Below are 23266 nucleotides of genomic sequence, written 5' to 3'. Positions count from 1 at the left end.
CTGGCATTTCAATATGCTTCAAATGATATGAACGATTGTATCATTTGAAGCATATTGAAGTGCCAAACATTTTCATGTTCATAGAATTTTATTAAATGTTGTAACATGATATCAAGTGCACTCTCAAGGTTTCTTTTCAATTTGCAATTTGAAAGTAAAAGCTGCAGCTTGAACTTGATCAAACATAAAACACTAAAAAAAACAACTTCATCATTGTTGTGGTTGATAATATTTGTGCACACTAGTGAATCTCTAACGATGAACTCGACACCATCAAGCTCCTCAGCCTCTCCTAGTTTTGATTATTATCTCATTTTGGATTTTGAAGCTACGTGTGATGACAAAATCAAAAATTTCCGAAATGAAATTATTGAATTTCCCACATTGGCCATCAATGCCCGAACATTGCAAACAGATTTTGAATTTCATTATTATGTAAAACCAAAAGAAAATAAGATTTTGACTCAATTTTGTAAAGAATTGACTGGAATTCAACAAGAATGGGTGGATGCTGGCGTGGAGTTTGAAACAGTCATGAAATTGCACAATGAATGGATGATGGAGAATTTCATTAACAAGAATTTGAAATTTGCGTTTGTAACCTGTGGTGATTGGGATCTCAAAGTAAGTTGTTTAATGATTCAAACAGATTGATATTTAATTTCATTCTTTAACTTTCACAGACCATGATCACCAAACAATGTCGAAAAGAACAAATCAAAGTTCCTTCCTACTTCTCTTCTTGGACTAATTTAAAAAAAGTATATTCGAAATTATTCAACAAATCCATTCATGGAATGACTTGCATGTTGCAAGATTTAAAGCTGGATCTAATTGGAAGACATCATTCAGGAATTGATGATTGTAGAAACATTGGTCGTGTTGTTGTTGAATTGTTAAAACAAGGAAAACCTGTGAACATCACATCCAAGATTGAAGATTTTGAAAATGAGTGGAAAAACAAAAAGAATAAAAAGTAAATAACTGTCCTAGCATGATGTATTCTCTGTTGTGAAATCAATAAAGGTATCATGACAAGATTCATGCAAGAGGAAATCCAAGTGATACGAAATTTCCAAACCAATGGAATGGAAGAAATTTCACACTCCAGTTGCCTCTCTTGACTTCAAGTGTGTCCTCATTATAAAATACAATGGATAGCATGTTCCCTTATTTTCTTTTGAACTTAGTTCAAAATATTGTATTCTCAAATCGCCAAGCAACACACCTTCATTGGGAAGGATGGTGTTTAAAAGTTTTTGAATGCTTTCATCTGGAACTTTTCGTGGTAAATCACTTTTAGCGCCAACAATGCATACTGTTTTGTGATGTGAAAGTAAATGTGAATTCAATTGTTGTGGTTGTTTTCTCAATACTTGCACAAAATGCTTGATATATTTCACACACTCCTCAAAACTTTGTTCGTCACTCAAATCAAAAAAGAACATGACAAAATTCATGAAAAGCATTTGTTGGAACATGGTTCTATCTGTAAACCCAACATCACACAATTTAAGTACTGTGGTTGAGCCACTTGATCTTCGAAAGGACACGCAACAGGTTTGAAATTTTACAGTAGGTTGATAGTTATTGTCATTAAGAGGCCACTCACTCCTCATAAACGATCGACAATAACTTGTTTTTCCAGAATGAGGAGGTCCTAGTAGCGCAATGGAAGCAAAATCACTGTTAAAGCTTTCTCTTCCGTACTCTAATTTCTTGAAGGACTGTTCAAATCTTCGACACCAATACTTTTTGAACAAGTAACTGGACAATTCACTGTCCGTGTCAGGCCCAATAAATAAATGATAATCACTATGATTTTTAAATTCATGAAGAAATTTCCAATTAAATCCTGATCGAGAACCAATCCAATAATATCTAAAATTTCTTGAAGTCCTGTTCAATATTCCGAGATCGTGTGCAGTTAAAAATTGTAAAATATAAATTATAATTTCTGATGGAAGTTCTTGTTCCAAAACGCTCAAATTCCTATCGGAGAGCTTGAAATGATCTTGTTGTTCAACCAATTCATCCATCTCTATGGATACATGATCATCATGTTGCTTCGTCATCTTATTGGATGGAGCTAGACATTGAATACTATCCTCCAACTGAAGAGGTACAATGAAAGGATCCATAATCACACTAAATTTCATCAACTTGCTTTCTCGTTTCATTTTTTTTTGGTGATTTAAGGCTTTTCACAATAAACATCATTAATAATGAATATCCAAATTTGACTTGTTCCGAATTCTCAATAATATCTTCCAAAGATTATTCAGACTCGAGAGAATGTTACAAGATTTAAAATATTAATATTTCGTTTTACAATAACATTCTACAGGATCCAAACATCTACAAATGGATTTTTAGGAAGATCCAAGCTCGTCCTTACTTGATTCCATAATTTCTGGCACATTTGTTGTTTAGCCCTCTCCTTCCTTTGATTCATATGAAATACTAAAAACAGGCCATGAAGTCCGTGTAATGAAACATCCGCATGGCCATCCAGTACCATCTCTGATAATTTTCCCAATAACCGCTTGGATTTGTTTTTCATACGATCATGTCGTTTCATAAAACGATCCATCGTTATATGAAATAAATTTACCTTCTCCGTCTTTGTATTGCTGAAGGATGATGATGATGTTGGAGGTTCCAGCAAATAGGGAGTCTTTGAAATCAGATAAATATTATTGTCCTCGCATTGACAAATCACTCCATCATAGTTTAAAGAGACACTGATTCGAGAAATAGATCCAGGTCCGAATTCAAAGACTGTTAAGCTTGTGCATGATTTCTTAGATGCTTCGGTATTGGAACTTGGAACCCATACATTTCCTTCATAGGTTAAGAGTGCGAAGATGGATTCATAGACGACAAAATCCTTAATGGACTCTCCATCGAGTTGATTGGAATCAATCCAATGAGGTTCTACTACCGTTCGGTTGTGTGTAGGGTCACTAAGAGCAAAATGTCCAAACGACAGCAAGGAACAATCAGAGAGGAGAAAATGAGAAGAACCATAGGCAGCATGGATTTTGATAATAGTTCTATCACTCGACGAGTGTTGTGTCATGATGTATTGATTCACAAAATTTGAATCGAGAGAAAAGACGGATCCAGGAAAGTTGTTGGAATTGCCATAAATGTGTTCAATAGTTTCTCCACACATGTATACTTGTTGAGTACGTTTGAGGGAATTCCATGAGACGAGAATGGAGTTACAACCCTAATGTTTTTTTTAAAATTTTCAAATAAGGTCATGTTAATGTGTGAAATTTCAAAAGGTCATTCAAACGAGTTGAGTACAACACTTACTCCAGCTGAAACGAGAGAAATCTGTTCATGTTCTGGCAAAAACGCTGATTGCTTTCCATTGTAATGAAACAAGACAATTTTTCGTGTTACTGAGCTTCCTGATGAGTCACCCACGCCACAACATCCAACATTATTCCATCCAGATGCCACTAATAATTCATATTGTAAATCGTTTTCTGTGGTAACAATGTGAAAGAATGAATAATTACAAATCGTGTACACATTTTTCAAATGCCAAAGTTGGTTGGAAACTTGTCGTAACAATTTCAAATCATTTTCAGGAATATGAGTACAATCGGAAAGGGGAATATTCAAATCAACCTTTTGAATAGTTGGAGATTTGGTCTTGGATTGAAAAGTGCATCCACATTGTGAATAGTCGTTGTCTAATAGTTGTCGACGAAAACAATAGGATCATGTGTTAAATGAAAATGAATGAATTTGCATGAAATCCATTCGTTTCGATCAACGCATTGTAATTTCCATGTCAATCATTTGAAGAAATTTGAATAGTTGAACAACTCTTGTCACGGTTCATTAATGACATACCTCCACAAGCAAACAATGCATGTTGAACCGTAATCAACGTCTTTGAATCATCCAATCGATTGCTTTCTTGACATGATGCACCAGGAATTGATGACTTTTCATCCATCCAAATAAATAAATGTCTACTTCCACATAACACTTTCCGAATGGACTGATACGATTTAAATTCAGAATTTTTATCACTCGATAGAAATTCATTCCGACTGCTCGAACAATCCAAAATAAATGCAGGACATGATTCCAAAAATTCACGACCACTACTACTACTACTATTTGTCATGTTGCTTGTTTTCCTTTCCTGATCCACATCGTCAAAATCAACAAAATTTGGAAGTTCTTGATCATTATCGGAAGACTCAGACATTGTAATTTTAAAACTATTTTGTTGAGAAGTGTCTAGTGGTTGTTGATTCCAAACTTTGGTCCGTGTTATGTTTTTAAAACGTGTCTGATGATGTTGTCGAGAAGAGTGTTTGGATCCCATGAACGTTGATGGAAATTTTTAATGTAAAAATTAAAAACATTTCAAACATCCCTTCGCTGAACTTGGAACTGAGATATTCAGTAATTATGGTTATCCTTGATCTACAAACCCATCATGAGAGTCATTAAGGGAAGAAGAAGAAGAAGAACCTGTTCATGCACAAAAAAATGATCCAACTTGTATCCGATACAATAATTATTGGCAAACAAATAGATCTATTTAGAACATGATGATCATTGTCGTGATAAAAAACAAGTCTTCTTAATCATCCCAAGCCTCTCTTCAAAAGAATAATAATATGAAAAAACCAGTAGTACTAGAAATTGAGTCTAGTCATGATGATACTTCCTTTCCGATCATGGCTATTGGAGATTCTCTTACGAGAGGATTTTATAACAATGGAATGAATTATCATCCCTATTCTGTAGAATTACAGCGATTGCTCAATGAACCTATTGGTACTAATCAGGATCATAGCTCCATAATTATAATTGAAAATAATATACCAAAAGACGTACCGTTGAGAACATCCTACAACGTTTATCAATTCGGAGTGAATGGAGAACAAACACCTGAAATGAAAGATCGTTTGCCAAGATTTCTAAAGAAACAACTTTCACAGAAGGATGTTCAATATCATCGTCCTGATGAAACTTTTGATAACATGTATCCAAATGAAGTTCCATTGATTCCACTCCAGGATTATAGAGGTGTCATTATTATTGGAGGAACTAATGATTTTGTCTTTTCACAGAGCTCAAGTGAGCAAGTGTTCAAAAATTTGCTTGACATGTATCAAATATGCTTGAATGAAAAGAGTGTTGAATTTGTGGTTGCATGCTCAACTCCATCCTGTTATGCTGACAATATCGAACAATTTAGAGATGTTTTTTATAAGAAAAAGCTGAAACTGAATGAAAGTATTTTAAAGTTTGTGGAAGAATACAATCAAAAACAAATTCCAGGAAAGAAAATGGTGTTTGTTGATTTAATGAATGAGATTAATTGGTTTAAATGTACTCCCGAGGAGAGAAAAGAGTATTGGGCTTCTGACAATTTACATTTCTCACCCAAAGGCTCTGACAAATTGGCACAAATTCTTTTCAATGCCTTAAAGAAGGCCCTTATGTAAGAAATTTCAATAACAGAGCGAGTATTCCATCAATGTAATGCAATCTCGATGATAATATCACTGTTTGCGACATTCACAGATTTCATTTTCAGGATGCAGTTGTGTTACAAAAAAATGCCTTTCAACAAGAAATCAAAGAAACATGTTCTGCGCAAAACATGCGTTGCATCAGTGCATCCAGAAGCAAATATTCGCCTCAAAGAAGAACCAGATCAAGTGTATGGAATCGTTGTGAATGTTATCAAGCCAAGAAGTGTGATGGAATGCCAATATGATATCGATTATGGAACTTCAAAAACTTTGAAATGTGTGTTTAGAGGCCATGTTCGCAAACCAATCTATTTTCAAGTTGGAGAGGTATTGTTGTTGCATTTGAGAGATGGTGTTGAATCAAATACAGCCGATGTTTTACATCGATACAAAGAAGAGGAAATTGAGGTTTTGAAACAAATGAAACAATTACCCCTGCTACAAGGTTATGCGTTGAATTTTCATCGTACCATGCTCGCTCAACTGGAGAGACAAGAATTTTCAAAATTTATTGATTTAACTTTCTTATTTACAAGTGATGACGAAATTAGTGGTATAATAATAACACACATTTAACAAGAATAGATTTAAAATTACTTGCTATCTTCGACAATAGCCCTAACAGCCTCCGAAGATAATGAATCATCGTGAATGGCCAAAAATTCTTCTAATGGCATGGCATTGGATTTGAGATATTCCACAGCTCCTTCTTTTGCTTGACATTCTCTGCTCCTCCGTCAATCGAGTTCACATAATAGGAATGAGTTCCAGAGCATTTTGATGGTTCACTCGAGAGTGTGGTTGATCCGCACACTTTTCCATCAATAATACAGAAATTACCTGCAACTGCTTCCTTCACTTGTTCCAAATGATCTAAAAATGTCACCAATACGTCAATGCCACAATCTCTATGATATTTCAATCCAGCAATAATGGTGCTTTTTGTCACTCCATTTTCATTCAAAGTCCCGGCAGAAAATTCACCATTTTGACCAAATAAACCCTTATAAAATACAAATATACTTTGAAGAACAATATTAGAGTTTCGTTCTCGCAATCTCTTGTTCATATCAGCAATTTCCAATACAGTCTCATGTGTGAAATATGGTGATTGAGTAGCTCTATTGTTTGCTCTCCATGCATGAATGGGAATAACACCAACATAACTTCGCTCTACATATTCCTGAATGTCATGCAATCGAAGTCTCATGGTATCATAGAAATTTGCATGGACGACAATTTCACCCTTTGAGAAAAATGTAGTAATTTGATTTTCATAATGCATGCTAATGGAATGGAACTTTTGCAATAATAAACACTTTCCGCAATGGCGAGCATGCTAATAGAGACGTTATCCAAAAATATTAAAAAGCGTTGCATAATAATCATAATTGAAAAGAAATTAAATTGTTAATTTCTTACAACACACACAAAACATACCTTATCCTTTGGGGTATTGATCATTTCGAGGAACTTTTTCTTGAACCCTTGCAATAATGGATCCAAACAAATTTGTAAAGTTTCAATATTCTCATGAATGTCAAATGATAAGAGAGGATCAGTCAAGCTCATGTTTTTGTCTTGCTCTGAACTTGGAGCAGTCACTTGTGCTGATGTATGATCCAAGTTGCATCCACTCTGACATTGAATGGGTTCCACATCAGTTTGAATATCTTCAACAACCTCATTTGGATACTTCTCTGCGAAGTAAGTACTGAATGGAATCGATCGATTGTATACATACACCCACTTTGAGTAATACAAATCAGCAACCGACTTTCTATTGAAAATAATGACAGATTTTGGATAATCATCCTCGAAAGAGAGGTAGTGAGCAAGTCTCGAATCCAGGATTGAAAAATTATGTGGAATTTCCTTTCGGTCGTCTAAATCCTTATGTTGAACGACTCGAACCTCAATGCCGCAATTGTGGTGATATTTCATGAGTTTGATGTATTGCTTTTCATCATTTTCACTCATATTTGGGAGACCAACCACGAAAATTCTTTTCACAACAGCACTTGGATTTGAATCTAACAGCTTCTTATTGGCATCTGCCAAATGATACGGGTTATGAAGAATCCAATCGTCAGCCCATCGATAGAGAGCCAAATAACTGTAACGAACCGTCTTAATAATTTCAGTAAGGTTCAATTTTTGGCTTGCATAAATATCAGATCGTAGCTGAATCTTTTCTTCCTTGATTAATGTTTCAAATGTTTGCAAGTAGTAATTGGAGATTTGGAAAAATTTAAGTTTGAGCAAAGACATCAAAGATTCATGCTTTCCCATGTCTCCCAAATTCATATTTTGGATATAATCTTCATAGAGAGAAAGTAGGGAAACAATTCTTTCGAGTTCTGAATTGTAGCTATGCTTTTCATAACTTTTAGGAATAAATAAAAAGTTTCCTCCTCCTAGCTCAATGTCACCAAAGCGAGGAACTTGTACTCCATTGGTTTCCTTATGTACACGAAGTTGGAGCTGTTTTCCAAGATCACTGGTGGTGTAGAAAGGAGTGAGAGTTAGGTGGCCACTCTTGATACCATCATTACCCCATTTCATGGTGGTTAACAGGTTGACCAGTTCCTTACTGAAAATTCCTGGCCTCATACCAGTTTGTCTTTGAGAAGCACAAATCATTTGAACTGCCTTGTTGGTGGCATAGTACTTCATGTCTTTGGAAGGATGACCATCATTGACTACCTTCATCATAATTCCATTGTAGAAGGTATCCAAAACAAACAAAATGTGCTTTGCGCTGAGTCTATGGTGGAAATTCACAAATGATTGTTGAGAAATGGCTGTATTAATCAAATTGTCAGGATCAGTGTCATAAAGAGCCAAATAATTTTCAGTGTAACCATTAATATATTGCTTTGAAATAGATACTCCTGTAAAATAGATCAAGATTGCGTCATCATTTTGTAGACTGTCACTTTCAGCTAGAGAAACAAATAATTGATTGACTTTTGCCCAAGTGGCCTCCTCATTGAGAAGTAATCGAACTTCAAAGCCATAAATCTTGGTCAAAATATTGGCCAAGTTCATGGCATCGTGTACAGATGATGCAGACGACTCATGAAGAAGTCCATTGTGGTGATACTTGTCAATGGCAATAACAATTGCCCATTCACGTCTGTACGGTGTAAGCACTTCCTTTCTCTTCTTTTTCTTCTTCTCCTTTGGCATCGTCGATGATGACGGAGCACAGTTACTCACTATTGCTGGATTGAATGCATTTGAATTGGTTGTGTTATTGACGCTGCTGACCTCAACCGAGTCACAGCAAGCGTCGAATTTTCTCTTTTTTTCATTTACATCCACTAAAATGTTCGAAGTAGCATTTTCATCTAAAAATTCAAATTTCAGATCATTTGGATTGGAAACGGTAAAATTATTTGTTCTAATCTCAATGGGAACGATGCCTTTCATTTGCGTTTTTGGAGCAACAATGAAAATTGCATTTTGATTAATTTGTCTAATTTCTGCCTCTTGATCTCCCAGAAAAACTTTCACCTCTTGAAGATCAGTAATTAATCTACTATCAAAGGTACATTGAATGAATATGAAATATCCACCAGCATTGGAGCCAGATTTTGGAGAGACAACAAAGCTGCCGTTTGAAGCAACAGCAATCGTGGACGGCCGTTCTGCGCTTGAAGAAACAGATGAGCCCAGAGAAGCTGTGGAAGCAGACCTTGAAAGTGAGGACTTTTCTGGATGGCTTGAAGTAACTGGAAGTTGTGGAGAAGAAGGAGACTGTTCATCATTAGAGGCTCCATCCATTTCTTCGTCTTCTTTTCCAGTCTCATCCTCTGTAGATTTAGATGATTTTTTCTTTGACTTGGTATTCTTACCACAATTAATGGCAAATAACTTGGTAGAATCAACATAGTAAACAAGCCAATTGTCATAACAAAGTTTGTATCTGAGCTGACAATTTTTCTTATTGTTGGAAACGACACCAGCTTTGATTGGAGCATATTGGATTACGGTAGTAGCTGTCATGCATAAATACAAATCACACATAAAATAGTAAGAAACAATGTTCACAACAAATTCATAAAATGGACATACCTGGATTTTCTGGATTACTGAATACTGAGAAACCTTCTCTTAAATTCTCATTCTTTTTCTTTTTTGCTTTATCTCTAGTAAGACCCTTATCTTGCTCTTGATTGCTCATAAGGAGTGACACATCTGCTCGCCACAGATCATCACTAAAGGCAATTTCATTACGTTGAATTTTAGAGCTCAAATCTTCCAAATTGACGATTAAGCTTAACTTTTCGCTGACTTGACAAAACGCTGCTCCTTCTTTTTCCAATAGTGGGTTTCTTTGCCTCATCATGTTAATAATTGTACTCACTAGCATTCTGAATCGATCAAGAGAAACTTCGATGGAAACATTGAGAGGTGTCTTCTTTCGATTTGACACTGATTTTCCTCCAATAATTGTATCAGGTATGGTGTCATCCATGACTTTTAGAATGGGAATGAGTTGCATCAAACAGTTCGACCAAACTTGAACGCTCGTAATTCCTCCATTCACAATAACTTGCTGCACAGAATGAATTCCTTTATCTAGTGTCGAAAAGAATTGCATCGAAGGAGAAGATGCGGATGAAGTGGTTGACGTAGATGAACTTGAACTTTTTTGTTGTGCCGTGTTGGACGAAGCGGATGGATTGTTACTAGAGTTTGGCTTTGACGAGCTTTGCTTTGTGCCATTGAATGAAGGTACAAGAGTGTCGAAAGCATTCAACGAGCTGCTTACTTTGGGCTGTGGTGGTGAAGTTAGGGTTAAATTGGTCAGTTGATTAAAACTGGATGTTCTTGGCATTCCCACATTTTGCGCATTGGTTTGAGATGGCACTCCTTGTTGTTGCTGAATGGAAACATTTGGCCTGGCAGAGACCTGTTGTCCCATGCTATTTAGATAAGTTTGCAACAATTTGTTATGTTGCATGACAGTATTATGTGCATTTTGCAACAATTGATGTGTGGTGCTTGCTTGTGAATTGTTGGTTGGTGGACCACCAAATGGTGTGCTTGCTTGGGATGCATTCTGTGGAGATGCTTGATAGAGAGAGGTGTTATCAAAGAACAAGCCTGCACCAGCATCACCTCCAGCAGTCACGATATGATGATTCGAGTTCATACCACTCGGAGTATTTGTGTGGTTGTTGTTGATCACGCCGGAGTGAGAGGAGGTGGTGGCATCCTCGACTTCATCTTCATTCAGAAATTCTTCCACGTTCAAATCAAATTGATTCTCAATGGATTGCAAAGCATTCAATGCTTGATTGTATTGATTCAACTCGTCCATGCTGGTATTCAATGTAGAGGATGCTGCTGTTGCTGGAAATGCAAAAAGTCTACCAGTTGCCAATGATGATGACTGTGCCGATGATGAAGATCCCCGATGATGGTGCAAGGCATGTTGTTGTTGTTGCACAAGAGGGTTGAGAAAGGATGGCTGCTGAGGAGTGGAGGAGGATGAAGCCGAGTTGTGGTTCATCCTTTATGTCGAGTCAATGGATGTTGAGATCCAGGTCTGTGTTGTTGTTGTTATTCAGCAATAAGTGTGGAGGAGTGGTCCGTTTTTCCAATTACAAATAAAAAAGTGGCGAGCTCGGAGAGTGTACTTTAGAAAAAATAGATCTCTTTGTTGATCAAGTGCAATCCGTTGTTGATGTGGTTGGAGAGAGGAATGGAAGACGAATTGATTCTCACACAACAAGAAGAAGAGAAAGGCTCTGTTTTTTTGCTTGGGTGGTTACGTAAGCGAACCGAGCGGATGGAATTTTTTTCGGGATTTTCCAATCTGCAAAAATTCCATGGAAAATGGGTTAGCCTTGGAAACTTGGTAGACTGGTTGTGTTGATGAAAATGGAGGTTTCTTCTTTTTTGTCCCGTCTAATGAAGGATTGGATAAGAAGGATAGAAAAGAGACCATTGTGGTATCCATCTCACATCAATATAAATACAACTTTAATGTTGATCATTGGTGAGAAGTAGTTGTGACAAATATTTTAATTGTTTACAGTGTTTAATTTTCAATTTGTACCTCCTTTGATGGGTAGAAGCGACGTCTTACCATGTTATTCACACCTAGAATTCAAAACTCAAATAGCTCAAACTTCCAAAGTCATAGAACCTCTCCAGAACATCTCCTTTCTTGGTTTCATCTGCCATTCCCATTGCCACAAATAAGGGTACAAAATGTTCACTTCGTGGTACGGCTTGCTTGGCATATGGTGCCAATTTATCATATTTAAACAATGACTCTGTATTCCACTTGGCAATATTGTCTATCAAGAATTGATCAAAGTCCATTGCCCATTGTTCTGGTGTGTTCTTTCCCCAGCTTAATCGTCCTAGATTGTGCACAGTAGCTCCAGATCCAATCACCAACACCTCTTCATAGGCTAACGGAGCCAAGGCTTTTCCAATCTTGTAATGATGCTCGACAGAACTTCTCTCATCAATGGAACATTGAACCACAGGAATGTTTGCTTGTGGGAATAACGCTTTCAGAAGGACCCAAGTGCCGTGATCCAGTCCTCTTTTCAGTTCTCGACGTGTGGGAATGGACTGCTGTTGAAGCAATTGCTCAATACGAGCAGCCACTTGTGGAGCACCCTTAGCAGGATATTCAATCTCGTACCTTCATGCACACGCGTGTGTCATACATTTACGACAACAGTTGAAAAAGCATGTCCAAGTAGTAGTGTGTCGTTAGATGAATGAATTTGAACTTGTGCATGACACTTACATTTCTCTAGGAAATCCATAAAAATCATGAATGGTTTCATACGTCGAGGAGGAATCATGGAAAGTGATAGACACATGTGGATGAGCTTCCCAGTGTGCTGTAAACACCACTACAGCTTTGGGTGGTTTGTTTTTAAATTGGGAAGCCACTTTGTTGGAGAGTAATTGATTCATGGCATGATGAGGCTCAATACATAACGTTGGAGAACCATGACCAATAAACATGGCACGAATTCGTTCTCCTTGTGGTTGTGATGGTACAGAAGAGGATGATGATTGTTGGGTAGTGGTCATGGTATAATCGTTCGTAAGATAGGTATTTGTATCAATTCCGATGACGGATCGTTTGTGTTGGTGCGGTTGATGATTTCGAAATCGGGGCGTGGCTACTGAAGACGATGACAAAATGCTCACAAATACTATTATGGAGAGTAATGTATCAAGAAGAAGAAGTTTAGATGAGGATGGAATTCGAATACTGAGTCCTGGGAGGAAAGATGTTTGTTTTTTCATTGAAAGAGATGCACGAAGGAACAGTTCGGGTTATGCTTTTTAACAGAGCAAATTGGCGTGCGCACTTTGGAGACGGAATGATGGTGCAAATAAGGAAAACCTTATGGACAGCATGTATTTTCTATGAAACTACATTCGTGCACGAGAAAGAGTTCAAATTGTTGCAGATTCCAAACAATTGTCAAATGATCCAAGTTATTGCTAGGAGTTCTCAGTTTTAGCGAAATAGTCCAACCTGAATTGTTCAAAAGTTTTCTCGATCCATGGTCAATGATTCATGTTGACTACAGCCAATGCTCTCACATTGAAATTCAACGTGTAAGAGCAACTCAAATCATACCATAACTATGTGGTTCGAATGTTTGATATCTTCCCAAGTTTTTTTAACCTTACTGTTTTCCATCTCCACAACAACCGAGGTTGAAGAAATTTTTTTGAATCGAAATTCACAAAAAATTTGAACAAAAATGCCTTCACAATCATCATCGTCTTCCAAGAAGGAGTCTGGAGCAGTGATGCCTTCACAATCATCATCCACAACAACAACCACAGTGAATAAAAGAGCTGCTTTGAAGGATCGTCTCTTCCAACACATTGAAAAATTCTTCCATCTTCATCCACATCAAATTGATTCAAAACTCATTACCGAACTTTCTCAACTTTTACGCTCCGAGAATGTAGGAAAGGAAGACGTACTCCACTTTTTCCTTTCCTTGTTTGAATTGTGTATGAGAGAAGAGTCTATTCAGAAAACAACAAGCCTCGTTGTTGGACTGAAGAAAAAATCGGAACACGGTATTTTGAGTGTTCTTGATTCAACTCTCATATCCACTCTCTGTACAACCTTGTTAGCGAGTGTGGTTACATCATACGTTCAACAAGAAATTAATTTATTCTCACCTGAAGAGTTATATAAATTATTGAAACAAAAGCAGCAGCAATCAAGTAGTGATGTCTTTGAGCAACAAGTAAAAGTAAGGCTTGTTTTCATTACCGGATGCTTTCTGAGCGGTGCTGTGTTTTGCTGCCATCAACAACAAGGAAAGAAGGACCATAAATCAAGACCATTCCATCTCCGACTGATTGAGGATGTTCAACAAGATTATCGACGATTGTTGAAGAAGCTGAAGGCAGTATCGGAAAAGAAGGAACGACACGAAAATGAACAACAAATGAATACTAGCGAATCGCAGAGTACTGAAGAAGAAGCACAACAACACCAATTAGCAATTTTGAACGTTTTACTTGTTGAGGCATTTGGTGTGATTCTTAGTTGCATGAAACAACAATCCCAGAAAAAGAACTCTGTCGTTTCGAAAAAAGACTTGGAAACATTTGCGTTTGAATTGGAAACAAGCTTCTTGCCAGAAATTGTGGACAATACACCATCATTGAACGATGACGAAACCAATGGCAATGACGCTTCTGAACGAAAGAAGAAAACACTCAAGGATAGAACCGTGGTCATGGATGGAGCGTTTATTAGGAATATGCTTCAGAGTACATATACTGAGCTTTCACAGTACATGCTTCATCATTATATTCAACAATATTGCCCAACTGCTATCAATGAACGTAACATGATCATGACAGGAGGTAATTCAGCCAACTCTGAGAATGAAGCTATGAATGAAAATTCTATCCTCATGACTCGATCGTTTGTAATTGCTCTTTGCAATTATATGGCTGATTTCCGTCACTTACCTGTGCAATGTGTCATGACACAATTCCTCACAAATCTCATCGTACCCACTCTTGCCTTTGGAATGAAAAAGAAGAAAAAACAAGCAATTGACACCAGTATGGAAAGCGATCGATTTTTACTTGCAAAGGAACTCTTGGAAAGCTTCTTTACCCAATTATTCACACAAATGCAAGTACCTCCATCTCCTCTGCAACAACCAAAGAGCGGTAGCGCCAACGACATTATTGCCCAATTATCAACCCGAAAAGGGTATTGGTGGGAGGTTCAGGTATTCCAAGACGTTGTCGAATGTTTGAATAACGCCGATAAGAATGTGATGAACTATATTCTCGACGAAATTTTACCATTGGGAGAAATGGAAAACTCTGTGAATCCTTTCTTGTTAATGTGGGGTGCCTGTTTGAACGAATGCAAACAATTCTTGAAGAATGTCCCATCATTGACACCAGCTAGCCCAACAGGAAACAACACATTACTTAACTCTTTACTGATGCTTGTCGTCAAAAAACAAGAACAAAAGAAGCGTAAGCGAGCTGAATCAGGCGAGGAAAACATAAATCTAGAGACAGAATCGATCAAGAATGAACTCAAGATGAAGCAAGTTCGTGAAACTTTTTTCAATTACCAGCTATGGTTAGGATCTTGTTTGCGACCAAGAATTTTAAGTCTTACCTCTGCAAATCCTTCTCTCTCTAAATTCCTTCTCTCTAGGGAATCCGTTTTGTGCAAGGTTTCCAATACTTTAGGTAGATACACTACTGACAATGGCAAACTTTCATCATTTACAATGGAAGCAGATAAAAAGAAGAAGCGAAATATGGAAGATGATGAGGACGAGTTCACTTCTTCAAGCCGTAAAACATCCAGATCTTTGATTAGAACGTTATCTTCATGGCTAAGAGATGCTATCAAGCTCAGAGTAGGCACAATTACTCGTTCTATTTTAATGATTTTAGAGCAATACGATGAGCAAATGGAACGATTTATTGCAAAGAAAAACCAGATGGATTTAGTGCAGGACTCTCTCGCTCAAGAAGAAGAAAAGGAAGAAGAATGGCTCAATGAGGAAGCTTTGCAATTTTTGCTTTCTTGTTTCCCCACCAATGTTAGAGTTTATGACAAGAGCGAAGACTCATTTACGGCAGATGATCTTGTTGTATTGTTGAAGAAACTATTCGAAGTTGGTGCAATGATGAATTATGAAAATGATAAGCTTCTTTCATCTAAGAAAAAAGATGGTTTGGCAGAAAGGGACATTTTAATTAGACAAAAATCATATTATGGAAAGGATATCATTGACATGTCCAGTAATCTTGTGAAGGTGATCCTTAATAACTTGGCTGTCCAAGAATTCAATTGGATGAGACACCAATTCCATCCCTCAAGCAAGGAGAGCAACAATGAAAAGGCTCAACTCACAGGATCAAAGTCTTGGAGTGGAGAAATTTATGATTATGCTGTCACACTTTTTGGATTAGAAAGAGAAAAGAAGAGCAAGCAAGAGACACGAAAGAGAATTTTTGACACAGCTGATAACAATGTCACACTTTCCAAGATTCGAAACCTACTCTCCAAAATTCAGAAGGAATTGGAAAAAATCAGTATTGGAAGCTCTTCAAAAACCTGTATGGATTGGACAATACTTTCTGCATTGGCCATTTATTTGAAACAATTGGTTATTTCTAGCATGTTCGATCCGTGGGTTATTGAGTCAGAAGAGCAAGGTAAACCAATGGTTGAAGACTTGCTGAGAGTATATGAATCTCTTTCCTCACTTTCTTCAGAAGAGCTGGTCGCATTATGTCAGAAAAAGGGTGAGGACTCCATGCAAGATGAAGACACTACCCAACCAACAGAAGTTCTCACAGATTTATTGGTCGTCAACATTAATGCTGAACCAAACTTGACCCTTGCATCACGAATTGTTTTCATGACCCTTGCCAAATATTTGAACGAAGAATGCTTGGACTTACTCTTCAATTACTTGATGAATGACGGAGAAGTCGATGAAATTGATGAAGAAGATGAGAGCGACGAAGAAGAAGATGAAGAAAGTGACGACGAAGAAGAAGAAAAGGCTGATGAAAACAATGAAGAAGAACAAACACAAAATGGAGAAAATTCCACATCACAAGATGCTGAAGGTACTGCTATCATTAGAAATGATGAAGACGATGAAGAAGGAGGCATTGATCTTAACAATCCATCAGATGTCTCACGTGTTCTTGAGCTATTGAAAGCACGTAATGAAGCAAAACGAAGAAAATCAGAAGAGAAGCAACAAAAACTAAAGAGAATGGAATTTGCTATGAACATTGTTCAAGTACTGGAAGGACTTTGCATTAAGAGCGTTCCACAACCAGTATTGGTTCTTCTCTTATTCAAAGGAACTCAATACGTGTTAGATAAGTTGTGGTATCAAAATAATGAAGATGTTGTTGACCATCTCAAGAAGGCTACAGGATATGCTGTCAACACCATTTTCAACAAGGTTTTCCAACTTGTAATGATTCTCACAAAGGAATATCGTCAACAATTACTTTCGGATGCTTCCACTAGCCCATGTGCCATTGTTTTCGACAAGGACGCCAAAGAAGCATTATTCGAAACCGCAAGAATTTACGCTATTGAATTCTCTAAATACGGCAAGTACTTGTCATCGATTCAAGGAAAAGCAAAGCGAGCTGTTCTTGCCAAGAGTTTAGCTCCTACTTTGAACATGGAACAATGTGCCCATATGCTAAGTATTTATATCAGGTTAATGTATCTTCTTAGAACAGGATCCAACAAAGTTATGGAATCTACTGAATTGGATGCTGATATCGAAAAGATTTTATTTGGCTCTGAAAAATCCATGACTGATGAGGAAGATAATCTAGGAACATCCATGGAGTTGCTCATTTCTCTTGCTCAATCGGACGCCTCTATTGCTTGCGCTCTCAGTAGCAAGATTATCACTTTTGCTCTTGAAAAGATCATTTACTCAGGTGACAAAAAGTATCGAAACAAAAAATCAGGGTTAATTCTCGCTCAGCCACATCAACGAGAAATGTATGACCGAATTTTAGTGCATTTAGTGAAACCTTATCTTGCCACTTTGCTTGACAACAAATCATCTCAAGCCAACACAGTTTTACTCATGATCTTGGATGCTTATGTGAAAGACATTTGTCCAGCAATGAAAGTGAACAGAACTGTCAAGCCTAAGGCTCTCAAAAAGTGTGCCAGTGTTTTACTGAGCGTGTTGGAATATCTTTCTAACCACTCGACCAAACAAGACGATTTCACAGATGCTCAAATGAAAGAGCTCATTATTTGCTTCTACTTTGTATTTTACCACGCAGAAAAGAAGGAAAAGAAATCTGAGGAGAAATCTGTTTGGAGTCAAGCCCTTCCATTGTTTGAAGCATGGAGAAAGAGGTGGAATCTTTTGAGCGATGTTGAATTCATCCAACAAAACTTAATTGAATCGACACAAGATTTGGATAAAACAGCTATTGAACTTTTGAAACAACGAAGAGAGACATTCAAGAATGAAAGAAAAGAACGAGTCAAGCAAGAACTTTTAAAACAACAACAAGAGGAAGACAATAAGAAGAAACGAAAGAGAAATGAAAAAGCATTTTCTTCCACTTCTGGTGAGTCTAAGCAAGACGAAGCTGTGACGGAAACAAAGACCAACAAGAAAGAAAAAGTGGTACCTGAACAAAAAGAAAGCAGTCACGAAAGTTCAACCAAGAAACGAAAGACCACACCAACAGCGTTTGCTTTCAATTCTGATGAAGCTCCAGCCGAAACAATAGAAGAAATGAAAAAGAAGAGTGGTGTCATTCCACCAACATCCAAGAATGCAAACACTATGCAGACTTCAAAGAAACCACAAAAATCAGAAAAGACAGCATCCTTCATGAAAGAAACTGCCTCGAGTGCTGCAAAAAAAGCTGCCATCGCTGAAAGCAAGAAACCACAACCTTCATCAAAGAAAATCAAGAAATAAACTAATGACAATAATTTCTAAAGCATCTTTAGCTTGGGATCTTTATTGAGAGAGTACTTGCACTAGTTCTGACAATAATTCCGCTCTCTTCACAGGCTTCAGCAAGACTTTGTTTGCTCCAATATTAAGTAAGGCATTCACTTCTTCAGTCAGTGAATTCCCTGTTAAGGCTACAATAGGTGTTGTTAATTTCTTCTCGCTCCTCAGTTTCTTGATTGCTTCATTTCCTGACATTATTGGCATAATAACATCCATAATAATAAAATCGAATTCGTACATGTCACACATTTGAACAGCTTCTTGCCCATTTTCTGCCTCTTTGCAATTACCACAAAATTCTTTCAACATGTTTCTCAAGAGCTTTCGAATAATGTCGCTGTCATCCACTATTAAGCATCGTTTGCCTTTCAAAACTGTTTCAGGAGTATGTATTAGAGCTTTCGATATTTTCTCACCAATCGTCGTCGACGAGTCTGGCAATGAGGTTCCATCATGTTCATTGTTCTTCCCATCATTTGCGCATTCCTGTCCTCCAGAGGTTGAAAGGTCCTCCAGAGGTTGTATTAACTGTTTCTTAAATGGAACCTCGACGGTGAAAGTTGAGCCCTTATTCTTTTCAGAGTCAACACTAATAGAGCATCCAAGGATATCACATAACAGTTTGGAGAGTGCTAATCCAATTCCGCTTCCTGTGGCTTCAAATTGTTTGCGATGCAATCGTTTATAGAGTCTAAACATGGAAGGAATTTCAGATTTGTCAATACCAAGACCAGTATCCTTAATTTGAAAAATGACTCTTGGGCTATTATTTTCCTCAGTATATGATACTTTTAGCTCCACGCTTCCCTTTTTAGTGTATTTACATGAGTTAGTCAAAATATTAACAAGAATCTGTTGTAACTTGGTGGAATCTGTATAGAGCATGAGTGGGACATTGTCGTCAATAGAAGATTTAATTTCAAGATTTTTCTCTTGATAGATTTGCAACATTTGCATCACTTGCATTACCTTATCTCTAATGTCAAACGTTGTTTCGAATATTTTCATATGCCCGCTTTCCAACTGTTGTCAAATGAGTTAACAAAATTTAAAATAGGTAAAAAAAATGTTTACAAACCTTTGTCAAATCAATCATGTCATTGATAATCAACGAAATAAATTCTGAAGCTCCAAACAGACTCTTCACAATATAATTTCTCTCATCGCTTATGAATACATCTTTGTTTAGCATATCAACGAGGCATTGGACACCAGAAACAATTACTTGAATGGGATTTCGTAGCTCATGACTAAGGAAAGCAATAAATTTCATCTTTTCCTTCATATCTTCCTTTGTGGTTTCATCTGTTACTGTTACAGCATAAAATGTTTCATTTCCGAAAAAGAATGAACTGGCGGAGACAAGAACAGGTATCATCCTGCAAAAATCTTGGGGCTCATATTTGAAAGAGCTGGTAGGAGTGGTGAAGTGTGTGTCGATGGGACTTATAGGGTTGTTTGAAACAATATCCACCACAGGTGTTGACTCTTGAAAATCAGAAGATCGCATTATCAAGTTGTTATTTCTACATTTTGCGAGAGCTTTTCTTCGAACCCAGTTTTGGCTTGACGAATTACAAATTTCAGACCAAACTAGTCGTTGTGTGTAATTATCGGGTATTAACTCTGTGATATGTAAATCTCCATTGAATTTCAAAGGTGAACTGTTTTGTAAAATTCCAAAGAATTTTTTAGCACTTGGATTCATTGTCGTGACATGTAAGTCACTATCCAAAATTAATATACCATCACGAACAGCCTTAAATACTGCTAAAGAAACCTCAGCTGAGTTCAATAATTCATTTTCCATTTCATCAAAGAGAGGAGAGGTATCAATGGATCCTCCAGATAAAACGCTTGACGTCCCGCTGGAGGGACTAGATGTTCGTAAGGTAGGATTTTCTAACGCCAAAAGCTTGTTAGGATCTGGTGGCAATGTAAGCTCGTTTCCAGTCACCTTTGCTTCATTTCTATCACAATTATCACAGTTTGACGTTGTCGTTGTTGATGAGTTGCTGCTAATTAAGACTGCGCTTTTGCTCTTCCCAAGCATGTAAACACGTTGTGAAATTGGTGGTGGCGACTGTGGACTTGTAATTCCGCTCGAGCTAGAAGCTCTTCTAAGTGATGAAGGGTTTGTTTCTTTTTTGTGGGATGATTGCTTGCTTGTGGGAGGATGACGAGGAGTTATTTTGAGAGTGTCTTTAGCGTCTGAGGAATATTGTGAAATGGATATGTTGTCGTTGATTGATATTAACGGAAATTCATTATTTGTTGCTGAGCTTGAATGAGTAGTCATATTTGTTGCTGGAGCGCTTAATGTTATCTTTTCATCTTCCACCTCAACACTATACATTTTCATAATGTGACCTGTTTCAAGCATGAACCGTCCATGAATCACTGAATACACGCCAATACTTACCAATTGAATTACATAATGCAGACAATGGATTGATCATTTGATCAATATAATCGCCATCTCTATTACCCGCAATTAACACCCCCAGTGGATACTTTCCAAAACATATTGGAATACATATAGAGTTGAATATTTCAATATGGCCAGGGGGAAGATTATACGCAAATGATCCTTGTGTACTAATGATGGGCGTGCTCGTCATGAATGACTTGATAAACATTGCATGAGATTTTTGGGTAGGAAAGCTCAAATGATGTACATGTACAAAACGTTTGTAGTCTTCATCGTCGAGACCAAACAAACCAATCACTTTGAGCTCTCCAAACAGTCGTTGTTCTTGTTGGTCCTGTTCAGTATTCAGTGATGAGTGGATCGGCGACGATGGAGGTTCTTCCTTGAGAATGACACACAACTTACTTGATGTAATCTCTGCAATTCTCTCAGCGATTTGATTCATGAGTGTCCATTCACTAAGACGCTTTTTACCCGTCAAGACAGATATATAAGCGAGACGAGTCAATTCAAGGAAGTGTCGTTCCCACCTGCTCACCATTTCATGAATAGAGGAATACGTTCGTGGTGAGTCGGAACTGAATATAAAGGATGAACGTCCTAATGTTGAAGGTTTGCCAATACTAAGGCGTCGTATTTGAGCTCGTTGAAGCCTGTTGAATTCGTGTTGTGATGGTTGGGGTGGATCTTCTGGCAATTGCTGGTTCGAGTCTTCGGGTGGAACGAACGGAGGAAGATGTGTTGCTGTTACGCTTGGAAAATTGAAAGCTGCTGTGGATACAGGTTGTGGATCATCATTGGAAGGTTGTTGTGCTTGTTGAGGCTCTTGATGATCCATGGAGCTTGTTGAGGAAGGAGCATTGAGAATGGTAGGTCGAAACGATTCTCGTTCTCTCTCCACGCTCTCTGATATAAATTCTGATAAGGATTGTAGAGACTCTGGTTTATGATGATGATGAGGAGCCATCCATATGATTGCGTTGATTGAGTGTAATAATTTCAAATCGGAATTCACCCTTAATTCATCAATGAAAAAGGTTGTTTTTCAAGCCACTTGTGTTGTACAAAGAAGTGCAATGTCAGTAGAGAGAGCCTATTGGAGGAGCGTATTTGTGTTTGAACTCAAGGAGTGCCAACCACCGATTGAAAATTTTTAAGCGTTTTTGATGCGCCGTTGTTTTTGGTTCGATATGGCATCAACCATGGTTGGATATTTCTATTTGAGTGATGATGATTCAGAGGAGCCAAACTCTCTCTTGTGGACCTATTTGTGTTCAAAAGAAGGATCTGACTCATGTTTCTGGCAAAATGATGTTGGCATAAAAAATTGAAAGTCGCTCGTATTGACAACAATTCAAGAAAACCTATGATCTCCACTCGAAGAAGATGACTTGTTACTAGTAGTATTTGTTAAACGTTCCGAAGTTGACAATAAAATGACAGGACCACAAGCTTTCAAACATTTTTCTTTTTTTTGGTGTTGGCAGTTCATGTGAGCACAGGAAGCGATGAACAATGACGTTACTGAAGAAAACAATGCGGAATGATCAAGTTGTAAAGTGAACCATGCGTTGTCTCATCACTTTGTATGTAAAGAAGCAGATGATTTTCCCCCGATTTTGATTTCGCCGATTTCAAGTTGCAAAACTCGAATAAAGGGCTTGTTGTCGAATAACACATTGCATCAAAAATAAAAAGAAAGCCTCAACAGCTCCATTGAAAATTCCCCAAACACATCCCAACAATGTTGACAGATCGATTTATGAAACGACTTCAAGAATTATGGAATGCAGACAGTTCCATTCCTTCAACTCTGAAATCCATTCATTTCAATGCCAATGTTGGCTATGGTTATCAAGGCGATGAAAATCCAACCACAGTTCTCATCATTAAAGAAGGAACTGCTTCTGAAGCTAAAATGTATCAAGGAGAGAGTTTGGATTGGGACATTCGATGCACGAAAGAGAATTGGGAGTATTACATGAAGAATGGATTGGGTTTGACCGCATTAGCCTCAGCCTATAGTATGGGATGGATGAAATTCCTAAAAGGAGACTACTTTGCCATGATTAAGAATCCATCCATGATTGGACCATTCATTAAGAGTTTTGAATTAATGTCCCAAGTTTTTAAGGAGCAACAATAAATAACATGATTTGAGTTGTAGTACTACAATTACGGTTGTATGAATACCTTAATTCAGGTCCTGTCTCATGATAGCAATTGGATGTCAAACTCTTTTATGTCCCAATTGCTTAAAACACTCACAAGCTCCCTCATAA

General features: G+C 37.4%; 10 protein-coding genes across 10 annotated transcripts; 5 read left to right on the top strand and 5 right to left on the bottom strand.

Moving 5' to 3' along the window:
- Positions 1-258: 258 nt before the first annotated feature.
- Positions 259-980, top strand: C9374_012458 (uncharacterized protein; the record flags this gene model as incomplete). Its single annotated transcript, XM_044688227.1, has 2 exons — positions 259-624; positions 684-980. 2 exons carry the CDS (start codon positions 259-261, stop codon positions 978-980), a joined length of 663 nt encoding a protein of 220 aa, XP_044554100.1.
- Positions 981-1100: 120 nt separating this feature from the next.
- C9374_012457 (uncharacterized protein) lies at positions 1101-2180 on the bottom strand (the record flags this gene model as incomplete). The annotated part of the gene is made up of 1 exon (XM_044688225.1): positions 1101-2180. The coding sequence occupies one exon, from the start codon at positions 2178-2180 to the stop codon at positions 1101-1103; it is 1080 nt and encodes a 359-aa protein (XP_044554099.1).
- A 161-nt stretch (positions 2181-2341) lies between these two features.
- C9374_012456 (uncharacterized protein) lies at positions 2342-4237 on the bottom strand (the record flags this gene model as incomplete). The annotated part of the gene is made up of 3 exons (XM_044688224.1): positions 2342-3235; positions 3325-3710; positions 3874-4237. 3 exons carry the CDS (start codon positions 4235-4237, stop codon positions 2342-2344), a joined length of 1644 nt encoding a protein of 547 aa, XP_044554098.1.
- Positions 4238-4655: 418 nt separating this feature from the next.
- C9374_012455 (uncharacterized protein) lies at positions 4656-5489 on the top strand (the record flags this gene model as incomplete). Its single annotated transcript, XM_044688223.1, has 1 exon — positions 4656-5489. One exon carries the CDS (start codon positions 4656-4658, stop codon positions 5487-5489), a length of 834 nt encoding a protein of 277 aa, XP_044554097.1.
- A 114-nt stretch (positions 5490-5603) lies between these two features.
- C9374_012454 (uncharacterized protein) lies at positions 5604-6095 on the top strand (the record flags this gene model as incomplete). Its single annotated transcript, XM_044688222.1, has 1 exon — positions 5604-6095. One exon carries the CDS (start codon positions 5604-5606, stop codon positions 6093-6095), a length of 492 nt encoding a protein of 163 aa, XP_044554096.1.
- A 91-nt stretch (positions 6096-6186) lies between these two features.
- C9374_012453 (uncharacterized protein) lies at positions 6187-11043 on the bottom strand (the record flags this gene model as incomplete). Its single annotated transcript, XM_044688221.1, has 3 exons — positions 6187-6858; positions 6960-9523; positions 9600-11043. 3 exons carry the CDS (start codon positions 11041-11043, stop codon positions 6187-6189), a joined length of 4680 nt encoding a protein of 1559 aa, XP_044554095.1.
- Positions 11044-11636: 593 nt separating this feature from the next.
- C9374_012452 (uncharacterized protein) lies at positions 11637-12812 on the bottom strand (the record flags this gene model as incomplete). The annotated part of the gene is made up of 2 exons (XM_044688220.1): positions 11637-12192; positions 12301-12812. The coding sequence occupies 2 exons, from the start codon at positions 12810-12812 to the stop codon at positions 11637-11639; spliced, it is 1068 nt and encodes a 355-aa protein (XP_044554094.1).
- A 467-nt stretch (positions 12813-13279) lies between these two features.
- On the top strand, positions 13280-18514 carry C9374_012451 (uncharacterized protein; the record flags this gene model as incomplete). Its single annotated transcript, XM_044688219.1, has 1 exon — positions 13280-18514. One exon carries the CDS (start codon positions 13280-13282, stop codon positions 18512-18514), a length of 5235 nt encoding a protein of 1744 aa, XP_044554093.1.
- Positions 18515-18556: 42 nt separating this feature from the next.
- On the bottom strand, positions 18557-21951 carry C9374_012450 (uncharacterized protein; the record flags this gene model as incomplete). Its single annotated transcript, XM_044688218.1, has 3 exons — positions 18557-19576; positions 19632-20923; positions 20976-21951. The coding sequence occupies 3 exons, from the start codon at positions 21949-21951 to the stop codon at positions 18557-18559; spliced, it is 3288 nt and encodes a 1095-aa protein (XP_044554092.1).
- A 777-nt stretch (positions 21952-22728) lies between these two features.
- On the top strand, positions 22729-23130 carry C9374_012449 (uncharacterized protein; the record flags this gene model as incomplete). Its single annotated transcript, XM_044688217.1, has 1 exon — positions 22729-23130. The coding sequence occupies one exon, from the start codon at positions 22729-22731 to the stop codon at positions 23128-23130; it is 402 nt and encodes a 133-aa protein (XP_044554091.1).
- Between the last annotated feature and the right edge of the window lie 136 nt (positions 23131-23266).

This window comes from Naegleria lovaniensis (genome assembly GCF_003324165.1).
Source record: "Naegleria lovaniensis strain ATCC 30569 chromosome Unknown tig005, whole genome shotgun sequence".
In the NCBI taxonomy this organism is placed as follows: domain Eukaryota; phylum Heterolobosea; class Eutetramitea; order Acrasida; family Naegleriidae; genus Naegleria; species Naegleria lovaniensis.
The sequence above is the reverse complement of the archived record's forward strand: the minus strand, read 5'-3'. Positions and strand labels throughout refer to the sequence as shown.